This window comes from Fringilla coelebs (genome assembly GCF_963513975.1).
Source record: "Fringilla coelebs genome assembly, chromosome: 7".
NCBI lineage: Eukaryota > Metazoa > Chordata > Aves > Passeriformes > Fringillidae > Fringilla > Fringilla coelebs.
Window position 1 is genome coordinate 30883740 of NC_140035.1, and position 17805 is coordinate 30901544.

Here is a 17805-nt window from a genome sequence, read left to right on the forward strand (position 1 = left end):
GGCGGGCCGGGCGGGGGCGGTGCCGCCGCCGGCTACAAAAGGCGCTGCGCCGCCACTTCCCAGCCCGACGCTTTCGGCAGCTCAGAGCACCCAGCCGGGCGTCGAGCGGCGCTCGGCCCTTGCGCGGCGGAGCGTCCCCGCCGCCCGCGGCGCATAAGGCCAAGGCTTTCCGACTTCAGCTACAGTGCTAGCTAAGTCGGGGAAGGCAACACGGAGCGAAGCCGCGTGTCCCCCCCTTCTCTCGGCAGCGGGCAGCGGCGGAGCGGGCCGGCATGGCGCGGGCAGCGGAGCCGGAGGGCCGGCGGCGCGGCGGTCAGTGCGGACGGGCCGCCCCCCGAGCGGTTCCGGGCGCGGAGCGGGCGCGGGTGACCGGGAGGGGCTGCCCGCGGGTGGGGGGCACCAAGTCGCGCCGTGTCCCGGTGGCGCCTCCGCTCTCAGAACGGTGTCCGCGGCAGCGAGCTGTGCCTGCTGTAGCGAAATGCGGTGGATGTGCCCGCATTTGCTTTAGCATCTGTTTCTTATTTCTCATTTAGGATCTGTGATTGCCTATTTTACGTCTGCAAAGTTTCTTCTTTATCTTGGACATGCACTGTCCACTTGGGTAAGTAAAATACTGGCCTGGTAGATGTAGGATTTTATTAATCTGGCTATGATTTACCTGATCTTTATGGTGCTTTCCAAAAATCTTCACAAATTAACACACCACCGTAGAGGTCTTGTTACAACACCTTGCTGTTAAAAGTCTTCATAATCTTTACAAAATATGTTGCAGTACGTTTAGTTTTAGTGCAGAGTAGTGCAGTAATCAATTTTTGGAGGGTTCTGTACCTTTTAATGCTTTTAAATAACTTTAGAACCAGTGAGACTCCTTATAGAGAAGCACAATGAGAGACAGCCCATTGCAGCATTATATGGAAAGGACTCATATTTACTAATGGCAATTGCTCAGTGTTTACAATGGGCTCAATACTGCCACTCACTAGCTAACTTGTTGACAGCGTCAGGAGTTGTCCTCTGTAAAGCTGCTTGCCTCCTGAAATGATTTCCTTCTGTGCTAATACAACTTAGTATACTAGCTTTTACTCATTTTTAGAATACTAAAAAAAAGGCTACCTTAAGATATGCACTGAAAATAGTCTGATTCTGTTCCACAGAATAAAATTAAGAATATGTGTGTATTTTAACACAATCTTAAGTCTTCATACAATGGCTTGGTTCAAAAATAAATGGAAGGTTCCCTCCCCATTTTCTTTGTTCTGTGTTTTGGTCCTGTGTTGGAACATTTGGATTGGTTTGATGTATGTGTTGAACAAGTGGCTGATCTCCAGTTGCAACAGCGCATGCCTAACTCTGGAGCGTCTTGCTTTTGCTAGCCTGAAAGGTTGTACTGATGTTTCTCTTAATGAAAGCAGTCTTTGAGTAGTATCAAATGTTTGTTTAAACAAATGCAATATTTTGGCAGTTGTTAATATTAAAAAGTAGGGAGCCAAACAGCCCTTCAGAAGTCAGGGCTTATTGCCTGCCACAGTTTTTATCAGTCCCACAAAGTGTCTCACTGGCAAGTTGGCCAGCCCTGCTTACTCCTCTCTGGCCAGTGCTTCACAGCTCTGTGGTGGGCTTGCTCTGAGTCCCTGAGTAAAGGTGGCAAAGCAGAGTTAGAAAACAGTCTTGCACAAAGTAACAAATTATAGACTACAAGATGTCTGTTTAGCAATATTAATATAACCTAGTCAGGTCTTGGTGGGTTTTGTGCTGAAAATCTTGACTCAAAATACCCTCAACCAAATCTGCTCAAACAGCAGAAGTTATTCTGCAATAGCTTATTTCGACAGAACTGGGTCTGTGACTTCACCTTTTGTATCTCCTAAGCTTTGGTGTTCCTGTTGTGTGAAGGTTTTTGCTACCAGAAACAGTAAACAAATACCTCAATCTTCAGAACACCAAGTAATAGATCATCTTTGTTTTAGAATGGCTCTGTCCACAACACAAAACCCAAGAGGAATGGGGTTTTGCTGTAATTGAGAGCTGATTAGGTTTCTGTGTTACTATGCCATTCCCAAATGCCAAGAGAAGCTGTAAATGATTAAACATGTCACATCTCCAGAAATGTTCAGACTTGAACAATGTCTAGACTCTGTTGGGCCCTTGCTCAGTCAAGTATTTGAATGTGTGCCTGGCCTCTGGGATCTTAATAGGCTGGCCAGCAATGCTGCACTGGAGCCCCAGACCTTATGCTGTTGCTGTCTATCCCTCAGCAATAAAGGAACAGCATGGAACTGGGTTCACGTTGTTGGTGTCAGGCCTAATGTTTTCCAGATCAGCTGATTCCAACTTCCCAGCCTTATCTGTGCCCCTCAGGAAGCTGGGAGTAGGTGGTGGCCTGGCTATTCCTTAACTTGTTGGCTTCAGTTCTGACATGGGATTGTATACATTCAGTATACGGTGATTATAAGGGTAATTATAATTACAGAAGGGGAGGAGCTGTCTTTTAAAGCATAGTGATGCTGAGCTGCAGCTATTTAAAAGTTTTCAAAAAGCCACATTTTGAGACATTTTAAGGTGGAACTAAGTGTATGTAATCAAAGGAAGGATCTGCTTGTTTCTGTAAACAACATTTGCTGTTCAAATTTCAATAGCTCTAGCTTGAAATTACATACCTACTACAAAGCTCTGCAATCCATTAATACTGTTCTTCTCCTTTATCTTTGCCTATTCTTTATGGTTTTTAATTCCGAAAGAAAATCATACTTTCTGGTTGTAGTAGCTGTGGTTTCCCCAAAAATCTTCTCTGTGGGTTGACCTGATCAAAATACTCTGGGTAAATCTGTTAGATAAAATTGAACAGTGTTCACAGGCTTTCAGGTAAGTGTACAGCAAAATCATGATGTCTGTGGAGTCAAATTCACCTTTCCATGAGTTTGAAGTGAGTTTCAATTTTTTACTCTGACAGTAGTGACTGGCCCTGACTCACACATGCTTAGGTTTTTTTAAAAATGCCTTTTTCATTTTGTCAGAATCCAGTAAATGCAACATCTATGCATAAAGAAAAAAGCCAAACTTAATATGAAAGGGGGTTTTTTGATTGTTTTCCTAGCTTAATAAACAGTTATCTAGGCTAATTCACCTGCATCTATTTTAAGTGAAATTCTATAAAGTACCACTTCAGGAAGTCATATTAAATTTAAGGGAAAGCAGGAATTAGGAAATTATATGCCTGTGGATTCATTGCTGGGATATTTTCTGTATATTTCTACTAACTAACCATGGAATGTGAGTGGAACATTTTTACAGAAGGCTTTGGGTGTCTCTTGAGTGAAAAATGGTTTATAATATATGAGAGGAGACACAAGATGATCATGCTTATAGTAGCATTTGTCAATTTAGTTTAAAAATATATACAAAATACCCTGGGGATTTTATTTGAAAAGATGGGATTTTTCTTTCCATGATTGGAGTATAATTTTTTCAGCCTGTGTTTAAGGAAACAAGTATCAAAGTTTACATGTTACAATGTTTGCAGAAAACGCCAGTGAACTGAAATAACATTAAAAGGCAAGTGCTTTTTGTCTGTACTATACTGAGGGCTAATCACACTTTGCAATTATTTTGACCCTCCAAACAGTATGCTTTTTATGTAGCTTTTGATTGCTGTGTTACATGATTAGATTTGGCTGGCTTTGATTTTTAAAAGTTCTTTTATGTTACACCTCCCCCAGCCCTTCCGAATATTTGAGGTCCCTAGAAATTTGTACTCTGCTATATCACATAGCAACTATTTATTTAAGATAAGGCAACAGAAGAAAACTGTTTCATATTTGGTTTGTAGGAGACTAATGTTAGAGACCCTTATTAAACAACCTGTATGCACTAGAATGGTATGAATAATTTCTATTCTTCTTTTTTTTTACTGATTGCAGAAAGGATTTTCTGTCATGGATTGCTGCAATAGGTTCAAAAGTAAAGTGTGAAGTGACAAAAACCTCCATGTATTTATTAGCAAACCTAAGAATGTTTTGAATAGAATGAAAATTACTTCACTTGGATGTGTTTAACAATTTGGGCATCCTTTTTGTACCTGTAGCAAGTGGTTACCAGGACATGAATGTGTTTTATTTTAAGCACTAGGTTAAATTAGCAATAGGGTGAACTAGCAGTGAGTTTACGACAGGTTAAATGAGCATTGCTATTCTACCTCCTCTGAGTAATATGCCAGTGCTGAACACTAAAACCAGCTGAAGTCCATTGATTTTAGAAACTTCAGTTAACATTTACCTATATCTATCCTGAATTGTATGATGACTTGTTTCCACTTGACTCACTCTTGTGTTGTAAAGCAGCAGTTAGGCTTTGATCATCTAAGAGCAAACTGCTGCCTTGAAAAGCTATTTAAATAGTGATGGTAAATCTGTTGTTAATATTTGATCTGTGCCAGAGAATTTGTGTAAGCTTTTTGAGGCTTGCTGGATGTGACTGGTGACAGACTTTGTCCAGTAATATACTAATAGAAAATATCTGGGATTTTTGGATTTGTGGTATTGCAAACTGTAATGATCCACTTGAGTAAGATAGATGATCTTAATGACACTGGGATAAAATCAATGGTGACAGGATGTATCAATCAACAAACCTAAGAAACCAACAACCACAAAAACCCCACACCACCTCTGTACGTGTAACAAACCTCTATTTTAGTCCAGAGCTTTAGTAAAATAGTAAACCTGTGTACCTCTGAAGAGCAACCAGTAATGTGTATGTTCTCTTACTCTTCAAGGGAGATCGGATGTGGCATTTTGCTGTGTCTGTGTTCCTGGTTGAACTTTATGGAAACAGCTTGCTCCTGACTGCTGTCTATGGCCTGGTTGTGGCGGGATCAGTTCTTCTCCTGGGAGCCCTTATTGGAGACTGGGTGGACAAGAACTCCAGGCTCAAAGGTTAGATGCCTTGAGCAGGTTATTTACCTTCCAAATTCATGTTAAAAAGGTGAAGCTGACAGTTAAGTCAAATATGAGAATGAGACTTGCTCATCTAAGAAGGGCAGAGAGGTTTCAGAATGGTGATGGTTATACAGAGGTACTCTTAAAGACAGGAGGAAAACAGTTTTAAGTCATGATATGTCTGTTGCTCAGGCTAAACCCATGTGATGTGTAGAGATGCATGGAAACACAAAAGGTAAAAATTATGTAACTTTAAGCACTACAGACCAAATTCTATTTACGTTAAAACACTAAAATGCACCTGTATTTTTGTTGTGTTTTGTCTGGATACAAACATCTTTCACTTGAGTGTAAACACACTGCATTTCCATTATGCATATTGTATATATGCTGTAGTCTGTTTTACAAATAAAACGGGATCAAGTTCTTCAAATGAATTTTTACTTTCCAAAAATTTTCAAAATAGTATTCTTTCCATGGTAGCTTGCAGATTAATTTTAGAGGCTTGAGCTAGGTTTTTACTACTTGAAACATACTGTCAGCATTTAAAGAGGACTTTGAGGGAAGACCTACTTTGAGTGTAAATCAGGAGCTACAAAGTTACATTAGATGTTAGTTTGTTTCTCTAAGGCAATGGAAGATTCAGACTCTACTATGAAGTATACTTTTGCTGCTTATGTTTTCAGGGAGACTAGGAAAATAAGGCTAATTAATAAATCTGTGTGTTCCTTAATTGTGTCCACCTTAAGGCTATAGTTAGCTCATTCTTATGTTCATGACTGTTGCTCTGTTTGGTTTAAAACAGTGGCCCAGACATCCTTGATTGTGCAGAATTCATCTGTCATCCTGTGCGGTGTTATCCTGATGATTATCTTCTTGTTTAAGACACAGCTCTTGACATTATACCATGGATGGCTTCTTGTGAGTGTTTCAACTTGTTAATAAGAAATTAATTTGTGAAAAAACTTTGGGAAGCATGGGAGATGAATTTTTATCTTAATCTTTAAGTCTTTAATCTGTACAGACATTCCTGGGAGCCAAAATTGGCAAATGAAACGGCACTTGTTAGGTAAACAGAGATGATGATTGTTTTCTGCTAGGAATTGTAGACTTGATCTTGTTTTTTGTAAAGAATAATGCTGAAATGTATGGAATCAAATAAAAAAGTCTTTTCTGCTTGTGTAGAAGGTGGAGATGTCCATCAGTTTTCTCACATTATAACTCTTTCCCCTCATTTCTCTAGACATTGTGCTATATCCTGGTTATCACAATAGCAAATATTGCCAATTTGGCCAGCACTGCCACAGCGATCACAATTCAGAGGGACTGGATTGTTGTGGTTGCAGGGGAAGACAGAAGCAAACTGGCAGGTGAAATATATTGCCTTTATAATACCTTGCATGTCTTACTTTCCAAGCTTGATTTGATTTTTGTTTTAAGACAGAGTTTTACAGAGATCAGTGCATCTTTGAGTTCCAGATATTATGAGAAAACATTAAGTAAAAGGGCAGCCTTTATTTTGCTCTTCCTTGCTCTGGACTGCAGCTACTGAGATCACAAATTACTGTTATGATTACAATTCAGTTAGGCATCCCCAAACTTGTTTTGCCCTCCTCTGAGTCCTGCTGCAGCTCTGTTAGGAAAACTAGTCTTGCTGAACAAGCCAAGTGTTGCAATACTTTATTTTTAGGTCCCTGGAATGAAACAGAGAACTCTTGCGTAACTGGGCTCCTCTCAGGGATCAAAGAAAGATGCATGAGAATGAAGTCCAGAACAGTTAAGTAGGTATATTAGGGAATTGCCAGTAGGTGATACTGTGCATGCAGGCACATTTGAAACCTTGCATTTCTGTAGCATTAGATGTCTAACTCATAGCTATGAACTTTCCTTCAGTTGGAATTGGAAGCTCTGCTTTCCTTTGACATCGGGAACTTGTGAGCATAGACTACAGACAAAATACTTTCTAGGCAAAAGATGATTTAGTTTTGCTTCTCCCCCTGTGCCCTGCACTTGCACAGTGACATTGATACTACTAGGAGAGAGAATTAATTCCCATTTATATCCTATTGCAGCTTTGTCATGATACTTCTTGGATGTGAGAGATTGGGATTCTTACCAAGGATACACAAGGCAAATTACACCAAAGGGCCTACTACAGTCTTTGGCTGTGCTGTTCCTCTGATTGTAACACAGTGTGCGAAGCAGCATTTTTTGTGATTTTGGTCAGGCTGTATAGGCTCTGAATCAACCCCATAAGGGGACTTAAGCCTTCTCAGATAGAGGAACTGATACTGAACTGCAAACAAGGCACAGAGCAGTTTAACATTACCCAGACCTCTATAGCTCACCTCTATAGTTTAGATATCTTCAGGCTTAGACAGCATTTCAGCTTCTGGACTCTAATTTTGTATAAAGCTGGCTGAATTTCCTATAGAGTTCAGAGTCCTTTTGGGAATTTCAATCCCGTATTTCAGATTTTTACTTGATGTTTATCTCCAGTGAAGGAATATTTACCCATTTCATCCAGGAAAGGCTAATTCTTAGATGCATTGAAAGGGTCATACTTTTATTTCCTAGTCTACAAATTATCTTCCTTAATCTTTTATTTTGACCTTGCAGTGCCTTTCTAGGTCATGCCTTTTGTAGAGCAGTAATACAGGTGAACTTTCTTTACACAGGTGAATCACAGGTAGAAAAATAGCAGCTATCTGTAAAAGTTTTAGGTTAATGAGAACTATTAAAACTTTTCTTGTTGTGTCAGATCTTACTCAGCAAATCATCTCCCCATTCCTGTCCCACATAGACCCATGAGATAAAGTACAGACCACACCTGCAGTGAGCTGCTGCCTGGGAGTCAGTCCTGCCTCTTTACTGCTTCATGAGCTCAGGCACAATTGTATGACTACTTACATTTTTTTTTTCTGAGAAATCAGGCAAGAGATTATTGTAAATTCTCTTATGACTTGATTGAGAATGAAAACAACCACTGGATTAAGCACCTTAGTTCAACAGATTTATCTGAAACATCCTTTCCAGGCTGAACAGGCTTGTTTTCTGTTTAACCATGATGTAATGTGACCTGGAGACTATTGAAACTCCTTAACGTAGGAAAAAAAATATTAAGTGCTGACACTGATTTGCAGCAAATACTGTTGTCCATCTCTGCATTGTTACCTTTCCTCAAAGAGCAATCTTAATTATGCAAGTTAGTGGAATAGGGAAATTAAAAATTACCTTAACTTCTCCTTTGTTGCCCTTGATTAGTTTTCCTACTCTCTTTGTACCTTTTCTGATTGGATTGTAACTCGACTCAAAAAACAAAGGTTAGTCGGTTGGAATTTTTAAAGCCAATATTATGCAAGTATCTCACTTAACGATTTGACTGAGGGTTAACTAGGTTCACATTGAATTAACTTTGAAATGGAGTAACCCAAATGTTCCTTTGAGGACTAATTCTCTACAGATTCAGTAAAGCAGCTTCATATTGATGTAGAATTTCACTTGGCCTTCACAAGCTCTAGTTTTACAGTAGGACTCTAAAAGGAGTTTCATATGTGAAACCACTGTCTAGCAATTTGTAGGAGTGGAAGAATGGCACTATTAATTGGACACTTACTGGAACCCAGACAGTTTAATGACAGGAAAGTAGATAAGATTGAGGAGGGTGAGGCATTCCCTAGCAGCAAATGAAAGATGCATTTGTGCTGAGAATGGGTTGCTTGTTTTGACTGTAAACAAAGGACCAGAAAGGAGTGAGGACTTTGCTCAGTAAGATCTAAGGATGCCTACAGCTGCCATCAACCAATGTGACTTAACAAGGCAATGTAAAAGCCATTTCAAAGTTCTGCTGCTATCACAGTGGTTCTTTGGCCACCAGTTATTAGAAGTGAATGGAGGAGGCTAAGAAATACGTGCTCCAGTGTTGGGAGATAGATTACTATCTTCCCCAGAAACAATTCCACCTTCTGAGATTCCTGTAGCTGTGCATGGTAGGTTTGAGTGTTACAGGGCTAGAGCTCAGAGTCCACAGTATCAGTGCTGTGTAAAAGTGATCTCATCTCATGATGAGCAGTTTTACCTGATCTCATGATGAACAGGACTATGCTGCCACTGTAAACCCAGCATGCTAAACCTGGAAGACCTCATGCAGGCAAAACTGACAGGAGTAGGTTTTTGGCTTACAAGCACTTTGGTTGATTGCAGTCAACTTAAATATTGAAACAGAAGGTGCCTCTGGTTATTTCTGGAACCAGTTACAATTGGAGCAAGACTTGTAGCTTTACCTTTATTACATGTGCAATTCACAGTTATGCCAATGAATATTTCACTGTACGTGTTCACCAGTCATTTTATCATCATATAATTTCTGACAGATATGAATGCCACAATAAGAAGAATTGATCAGCTAACCAATATCTTGGCCCCAATGGCTGTTGGTCAGATAATGACATTTGGCTCCCCCATGATTGGCTGTGGATTCATTTCTGGCTGGAACCTGATGTCCATGTGTGTGGAATATCTGCTGCTCTGGAAGGTTTACCAGAAAACCCCTACTCTGGCTCACAAATCTGCAAAAGTTGAAGCATCGGAACTGAAACAGCTGAATGTAAAGAAAGGTATTGAAAACACAGAAATGCAGCCACTCAAATTCACTGTATGTTCATTGCATCAGTCAAGCCAAGTGTTGACTTCTGTCTTCCACAGGCACTGCTTTGAGGCTAAATAGCTTTCTACTCCTAGCTTGGAGATTTCAGGTTTTGGGTATAGATACCAGAGACTAAGTGAAGCAACGCTACTTTGTGCAGATTTTTGAGGAATTTCATAAAATGCAGCCGCAGAATGAATTGTCTTCTCTTTGTTAACCCCTTAGAGCAAGTCTGCCTTGTAACTTCAGGCTGATCATAAGGAATATTCCTACCCATCAATAAGCTGAAAAGCTGGACCAGGCCCTTGGCTCTGTAGTGTCTACAGCCTTGTAAGACTATTCATTGCTAAATCATCTCTGCTTGCACATAATACTAACAGGCTTTCAAGAGGTTCTAGAATAGATGGTCAGACTTCTATTCTGGTGTGATTTAATGATTTTTACATGCACCAGGAAATCTTGGAGGAAAAAAAATAAACTCTTTTGGCCTTCAGCTCTGCTTTCTGGGCCAAACAGTACAAGTGGGATTTGCAGTGTGGATGACTATGGCTATTACTATAAGTAACACTAAAATTGATATTAAAGTTGCTTTAGATAGACTCAATATCAGAAATTTAAATTCAGAAGCAGAGTTTTATTTTAAAGTAGTAGAAATGCCAGATGCTGAAGTACGAAAGTACTAAAGTTTTTCCCCATTTTTAAGGTAGCAGTATATGAATACTACTGAAAGCTCATGTTATGGCCCCTAGCTGTAACATAGGTGGTGGGGTTTTGTTTGTGTTTTGTTATTGGGTTTTTTAGGGTTTTTTTTAAATAGGAAGAATTCCTGGGTTTTGTTTAAATGCTAACTAACAATCTTGTCTCACTATATTGTGAGTTAGAAAGCTGCTCTTAAAACTGCTGAAGAGATCTATCTTCCCAGTCATCAGATCCATGGTGGTAATAGCTGGTCCAGTAAGCTGTTGGATCAGGCTGATGGCAGTTGAGTATTAGAGAACAAGAGAGTGTAGAAGGCTCCATAGCTTTGGAACTGGCTCTTAAATACTTCTGGAGAATGAAGCATTTAGCAAATATCAATATGTAGGAAACACTTATTAGTCTTTGCTGTTGCAATATTCTGATTTCATTAGAAGACTTGTGTTTTTATAAGTTGAAGTACTTCATGCGTCTCACTTGCTGTATGTGGAGTTAGTTTTGAACTTAGTAGTGTAAAAGCACCACTCAGGCATCCAGACATCTGTGGAATTTCTACCCTCCTTACTGGAGTAAATAGTGCTGTGAGTTTTTGGATTTTTGTGATCAGTGGAAGTGCCTTTTTCCTTTATTGCAGTGAGAATGGAGTGATAGAAATGCATAGGTTTTTGGTTTGTTTGGTTTTTTTAAGTCACACTTTGAAAGCTTTTGACTCTGGATAGGCTTCAGCCTTGACATGAGATACTGTCAGACATTTAAGTATGCCCTTCTTTTTTTCAGTCAGTGCTTTTAAGCACACAAATCTGTGTTAAAATGCCAGCAGACACTGGCATTTGTTAGGCAAATAATTTCTCTGTGGAGCTGGGGCATTCAGTCACAAGTCTGGAAGTAGGCAGTGCTTTTTCTTATCATTGTTTATCCCTATCACTGATAGGGATAAATTTACTCGGTCTTACTCCCCAGGTAGGACTTAAGAATGCTTTAAATTATTCTAATTTATGTAATTGAGAGAAAGCTTGGCAGTGGAGTTTGACTGATGCACTTCTGCAGTAGTGAACTTACCGCACACTATTGTCTGTTGCTTTACACTGTGCATTTTGCAGGCAGGAGTGTATCTGACAGCTCCATTTCTGTTTACAGAGAATGACATGAAACCTGCTGAAGGAGTGCAGCTCATTATTGAGAAAGATGTAGCTGGCTTTGAGCCCCAGCAGGAGAAGGAAGTCGGCTGCGCTGCCCGGATTGCTGAACCTTTCATAACCTTCCGGGACGGATGGGTTGCATACTACAACCAGCCGGTGTTCCTTGCAGGCATGGGCCTTGCATTTCTCTATATGACTGTGCTGGGATTCGATTGTATCACTACAGGCTATGCATACACTCAGGGGCTGAGTGGCTCTGTGCTAAGCCTCCTCATGGGTGCCTCAGCAGTCACTGGAATCATGGGAACAGTAGCTTTCACTTGGCTTCGGCGCAAATGTGGCCTCATTCGTACGGGCCTTATTTCTGGAGTTGCTCAGTTTGCTTGTCTGATCTTATGTGCCATCTCTGTATTTATGCCTGGAAGTCCTATGGATTTGACTGTTTCTCCATTTGCTGACATCAGTGCCAGGCTGTTTGAAAATGAGCCATTGCCTACTATAGCATCTCCAGAACCTGAAATGATTTTTGCAACTGGAATGCCCAACTTGTTAAACAGGTCTATTGCTCCTGCTAACAGTGACCCAGAGATGAGTCCTGAGCCTGTGCCTTTAATCTCTGTTAGTCTCCTGTTTGCAGGAGTCATTGCTGCTAGAGTTGGTAAGTATCATATCTCTATTAAAATTTGGTTTAATATCTGCTTTTAATTCTAAAAGTTATGTTCCATGTGAACTAAATACAATTTATTTTAGAATTTGAGGCAATAATTAGAATGTTACATCTTGTTTCTGGGGCTAGTTGATTATACTTCACATAAAAATGAAATGATCCTGCAATAGTATCACTAGGGTGAAGACTGCAGTACTAACTCAATGTATATTTTATGTCACTAATAGGAGAAAGGTTACCACACTTGAAGATTATTGTAACGTATTTTTTGGAAAGCTTATCTCTAAATTATTTTTGTTCATGACCAAATGAAACCACTTGTTACTAGGAAACAGCACTAAACACATCTGCTGTGAAAAACCTTCACATTTCAGAGTTTACTGAATCTGTTTATTTAAATTGTTTTGGTGTTTAGAAGGAAAGCTTTGATTTGGATGACAGCTTAAGTTTTTGAGGTATTGCTGGTTAGCATAATATTAGTATCTGTCAACATAATAGGCAGTCAAATATATAAATTTAATGTGCAGTAATGGTCATCTGTAGAATCATTATCCTCAATTTCTGCAGTTTTTGCTGAATTCTGGAGTAATAAAATACTTGATTCACATGCATTAAGTTTTTTTGCAAGATAAGCTTCTAAAGCTGAGTCATGAACAGAGTAAACCAGTATGGAAGCTGATGTCACCCATTTGAAATTGTGTATTCTGCATAGTTTAAAAGATGTTTGTGGTTTTTTTAAATGCAGAACTTTAGTGATTGCATCTAGCATGAATACACTGTAAATATCTGTAAGCCAGCTATTTAAACAAGAAAAGGATGAGTAAAACATTGGCTCCATAGTCATGATGAAACAGGATGTGACAGGCAACTTTGTGTGTCGAGTTTATTTATGTATTATTTAATGAAATTTTTTGTAAAAGGAAAGTAAATTGCTCTTGACTATGAGTGTGAAATCAGTTCTAGTCAACAAGAGGATATCTTATGGTGTGGATTTTTGGCAGAAGTGAGTGCTTGTAAGGATGAATTGAATTGTGCCAGTGATGAGTTTGCCATGGGAAGCCCAGCAGTATGGATAATTGTTTTCTCTCTCCATAGGCCTTTGGTCCTTTGATTTGACTGTCACACAGTTACTCCAAGAAAACGTCATAGAGTCTGAAAGAGGCATCATAAACGGTGTCCAAAACTCCATGAATTATCTTCTTGACTTGCTGCACTTCATCATGGTCATCCTGGCCCCAAACCCGGAAGCTTTTGGCTTATTGGTGCTTATTTCTGTGTCTTTTGTTTTAATGGGCCACATAATGTACTTCAGATTTGCCCAAAAAAGCTTGGGAAAACAACTTTTTGTTTGTCACACTCCTGATCCCAAAGCAGCCCCTGACAGTTCACCACCTGGTAACACATCTACTGTCTGAAAGGATCCACTTCTCTTTACTAAACTTTGCTTCACAAATACCATGGTTAAACACATATGTTTCCTTTTATGACCCTGTTTGAGGTGTTTCTCTAGAGTTGAATGCATAACTTAGCTCTCTGGGGAAGCTTTCCCAAGAGAGAAAATTCATTTTGCAGTGACCCTGTAAACGTTTCATGTTTGGCAGAGGACAGCCTGGTTGGACCTTGATAGCTGCAGTATCAAAGGCTCCCCACAAGTCTGGTGTTTGATCACAAAAGTACTGTTCAAGTTCCACGGCTGACCTCCACAGTGATATTGTGGTTAAGTAGTTATACATACTCAATTTACCAGGAATTCTGAATAATTCTTGTGTTCATTGAGTAAAATGAGGTCTTTTCCTTTTTAGTTACTTCAGAATAATTTTTTTATACAGTATTTGATTGTTTGGAGTTTTTCTCCAATATTCCTTTACCATGAACAGTTCTGCTCACCTTTATTCCTAAACTGGTATGAACATTCTCTCTAAACATTGGACTTTAATGGTTCTTGTGGGTCCCTTCTAACACACAATATTCTATGATCCTTCTTGGATTCTTCTAATAAACAATTTTATTTTTTTTTCCCCAAAACCTTCATAGTATTTTATGTTTTGGTTTAACTTTATGGAAACACCTTTGCAGGTTTTTTGCATGTTTCCTTACAAATTAGAATACTGTTAGGTACAAGATATTGTATTACACTTTTGTTGCACTTCTTAGAGTAAAGCAGCCTCATTTAGCAGAAGCTATTGATGTAATATTACAAAGCATGGCTTTTAAATTGCAAATTGCAGGTTTGCTTGGGTTTGATGTAGCAGAAAGTGCTAAGGTCAGGAGTACTGGTACAGAAAGATAAATTCTAGTGCTAACTTAGTTTTTGCCTCGGAGTACAAGCAGCTTTAGTTAATTTTCCAATATATCAGGCTTTAATAGGGTTTCTGAAAACAATTGCATTTGAAAATAGTTAATATTCTGTGCAAAAGGTGGATCACTTGCATTTATCTGATGTGTATATGAATTTTGACTTTGTTCTAAAATATTGTGAAACCAATGAGATGATGGACTGAGAGGCCCTCTAAAGCAACTTCACAGCAATGAAAATGATACATCCCCTCTGTTCAAGAAGTTCTTGCCTTATTTGTTAGTTTTTGGGGTTTTTTTTACCCTGTATGTGTACTAACACAGTACTTCCATAGTCATTAACCTTTCGTGCACTTTTGTGGAAATTACGCACTTTGCTTTCTCAGTAGAGTTGAACCTGGTGGTGTTCTGAGTTTTCCTATGGCTTGGCAGTCTGACTTCTAAATTTCAACATTGGTTAAATGTTTGTTTGCAGAATTAGTATGTGAAAACATAATGTCAGCAACTTGTGAAAAGTATCCTCTGTAACTTTTAAGTGTTTTTTTAATTTTAGGTACTGTCCTTCATAGTCATATATGCTGCCAGACTCAGCCCTGGAATGTAAGTGTGTGAACTCCATTGAAATTAAAGGCGTTACATCAGGGCTGAATTTAGGCCAGTCATCACAAATTTTGTAACAATTACATTATCCATCAAAGTATGTAAAGAACCTCTAGTGGCTTTTGTCTCAGATACACTGTTTTGTGAGAGGTATGAAATGGAATGAATGGGAATCCAATGTACAACCAATGCAGTTGTAGCCCATAGTTTTCAATAACTGGGTGTAACGATTTTTCTCCTCTAATGGACCAAACCTAATAATTACTCCATGTTGCTGAAAGCTTCTCAGGGATGTTTTCACTAGGTTTATAAGTGTTTATACTTTGACCAAGCATTTGGGTTTTGTTTTGATATAATAAAGTATGTAATTTAGAGTAGGTTTAAAATTTGTGACTCAATCCTGAGTGTAACTTAAAGAAAAGGGAATTTTGCCATCAGCAGAATTTGTCAGAAGACAAAACAAGCTTATCTAGATTTGTAGAGTAAATATGTCCAAAGGATAGCTTTATGTGGTATATGATAAGTACACTAGCAAATAAAATAGCTCTGATTTGCCAAATATATTTTCTCATGTGTATCTAATTTAAATTGGGACCAGATTTTAATGTTGTCAAATATAAATAAAGGTAGTCCAAATGTCAGTGAATGCCTCTGTACTGCACTTTGAAAAACATCTGAATGCCACTGTATACCTTGGACTCATTGGCCATCAGGGAGACAAAGCTGAAAATGCAGCTATTTTTTGTGCTGTCTACAGTGCACAGAACCCAGGGTGCCTAAAATGTAATGCTGTAGTACTAAGCACCAGCCATCCCAGAGAGGATGTATTTCTCAAGTCTAGAGAGCTCCAAAAATGTGACAAATAGAGCTGGGAGCATGCCATGTTCCTGCCTGTTCCCAAAGACTTTTTTTTTTTTTCTTCCTTTCTCCAAGAACAATTTAGTCTTGTTTAATTTGAGTAGCAATTTGTTTCATAAATAGTTCCACTAGATAGTGCAGTACTATGAGAAGAGGACTGGAGCCTTGTATTTGGTAAACATGATGTGGTTAGGATTCATATGTGCACATCACAGCTGGAAGGCAAGACAATCCTAAAATAGAAAAGTGACTGCTTGTTTGAAGACAAACAAGGAGGTTTAAATTTGAAAATTTGTGTGTATTGGTCTGCATTGGATGTAAAAAAAAAAGTATGCTGCTTGAGCACGGCCCATTTGTGTGCAAGTCCAAGATGTGTGCAGACACCTGTACTCAGTAGTGCTTTGAAGCAGTGTGGAGCCTGAAGTCTTACTTAGCAGGATTTTCATTAAGTGAGCATTTTTGGCCTTGTATTTATTTATTTTTTTAAAAAAATGTCCAAATTGGATGAAAACTGCCCTTAAAAATGTACGCACTAGAAATCAATCTTACCAGAATATTTTATTATACAACCTTATGCTGGACATAGTATTGATTTATGTATTACTGTTGTTAAAGCTAATTAATAAATTTGCATAAAAACTTTTGTCCTGGATTTTTCAGTTTGTGGGTATCTGAGTATGCTACACTTGTCATGGATCCTGTGTAGAAAGCTTTTTTGCATGATGGGCTGGAACTGCCATGAAGCACAAACAAAGAGCATTGAGGAGGAAGCAAATAACAAATGTCAAAATCTGTCAATGATCTTGATCTGTTACTCTTTGGTGAATTGATTTTTATTTACCATCCACAGTGCTTAAGACACAATAGGTGAAGGTCTTGCAACCTCAGCCTGGATCGTGCATTGACATTAGAACAGTTTTGTGTCTTGGCCTGCTGAGCAACAGAATGATAAAGATAGTAAAGATGTATCTTTGCCATGTATCTTTACCATACTGAATTTGAGATGATGGCCTTCTGTAGCAGCAACCTGTAGGTGAGAGCTCTGGAGATAGGAGTGGTCAAGGTTTAGTAGTCAAGTTTTTCTCAATACTAAACCCAGAATGTTTATGGAACTGATTCTGGCTTTGTGTATTTAGGATATGTTTGCACAAAATCGACCTTGACAAGGATGTTGTATTGGTTCACTAGGAGCTCTCTGAACTGATTCCTGTTTGAACTAAGAGTTTCCTAGAAACAGACCTTTATGCTTGTTTGCCTTCTTCACTGCCACTTAAAATTAAGACAAGTGTTAGAATACTGATTTGAAAATGTAGGCATACATATCCACCCCTGTAAATGTACAGAGAAAAAGATTTATGAATGGTATTGTGTAATTAATAGGTAAAGAATATACTTCTTTAAACTGAAGAAGTCCCTTCACAATTTTCTATTCTATAGTTTCACTGCTGCCTTTTTTTTTTTACTCAGTTGTAAACATTTTGCAAAGTTCTGACTTTTTAAGCCCCTGAGGAATTCACTGCTCAGCAGCCAAAGGTAAAATGATTGGAGATACCTACCACTATTTGTTTGCTTGTTGAACTACTTTGCTTACCAGATGGTTGAGATATCAGCCCTGCCTCTGGAAAGCAAGATACATTGTATATTCTGTACTGTAGTTCTCTCCTCTGAAATATTTAACTGCTTTTGCTTTCAAAAGCATTTTCAAAAAGTGAGCATGGGTAATGGGGTATGAAAGTTGAATCTTCTTAAAGGGAAAAGACTGAACTCAGACCCTTCACTTTAAACTGTTTTGTTTCTTTGGTGAGAAATCTAACTCAGAAATTCCAAAGCAGTAAGTAGGTTCATATCTAGTAATTTTAAAATACTAAAGTCCCTTCTGTATGTTCTTCTTCAAAGTAGGTGGTGGATGTCCTAGGAGTCAGAGTAAAGACTGTTTCTGCTAGAGAAGAGTGCAACTAGTGGGTGTGGCTT

The 17805-nt window shown here is 38.8% G+C and overlaps 1 protein-coding gene across 1 annotated transcript; it reads left to right on the forward strand.

The window, feature by feature from the left end:
* Positions 1-77: 77 nt before the first annotated feature.
* Positions 78-16471, forward strand: SLC40A1 (solute carrier family 40 member 1). Its single transcript, XM_084209453.1, has 8 exons — positions 78-312; positions 534-601; positions 4772-4931; positions 5740-5855; positions 6178-6304; positions 9308-9550; positions 11413-12072; positions 13177-16471. The coding sequence occupies exons 1-8, from the start codon at positions 273-275 to the stop codon at positions 13494-13496; spliced, it is 1734 nt and encodes a 577-aa protein (XP_084065579.1). The 5' UTR covers positions 78-272; the 3' UTR covers positions 13497-16471.
* The last annotated feature ends 1334 nt before the right edge of the window (positions 16472-17805 follow it).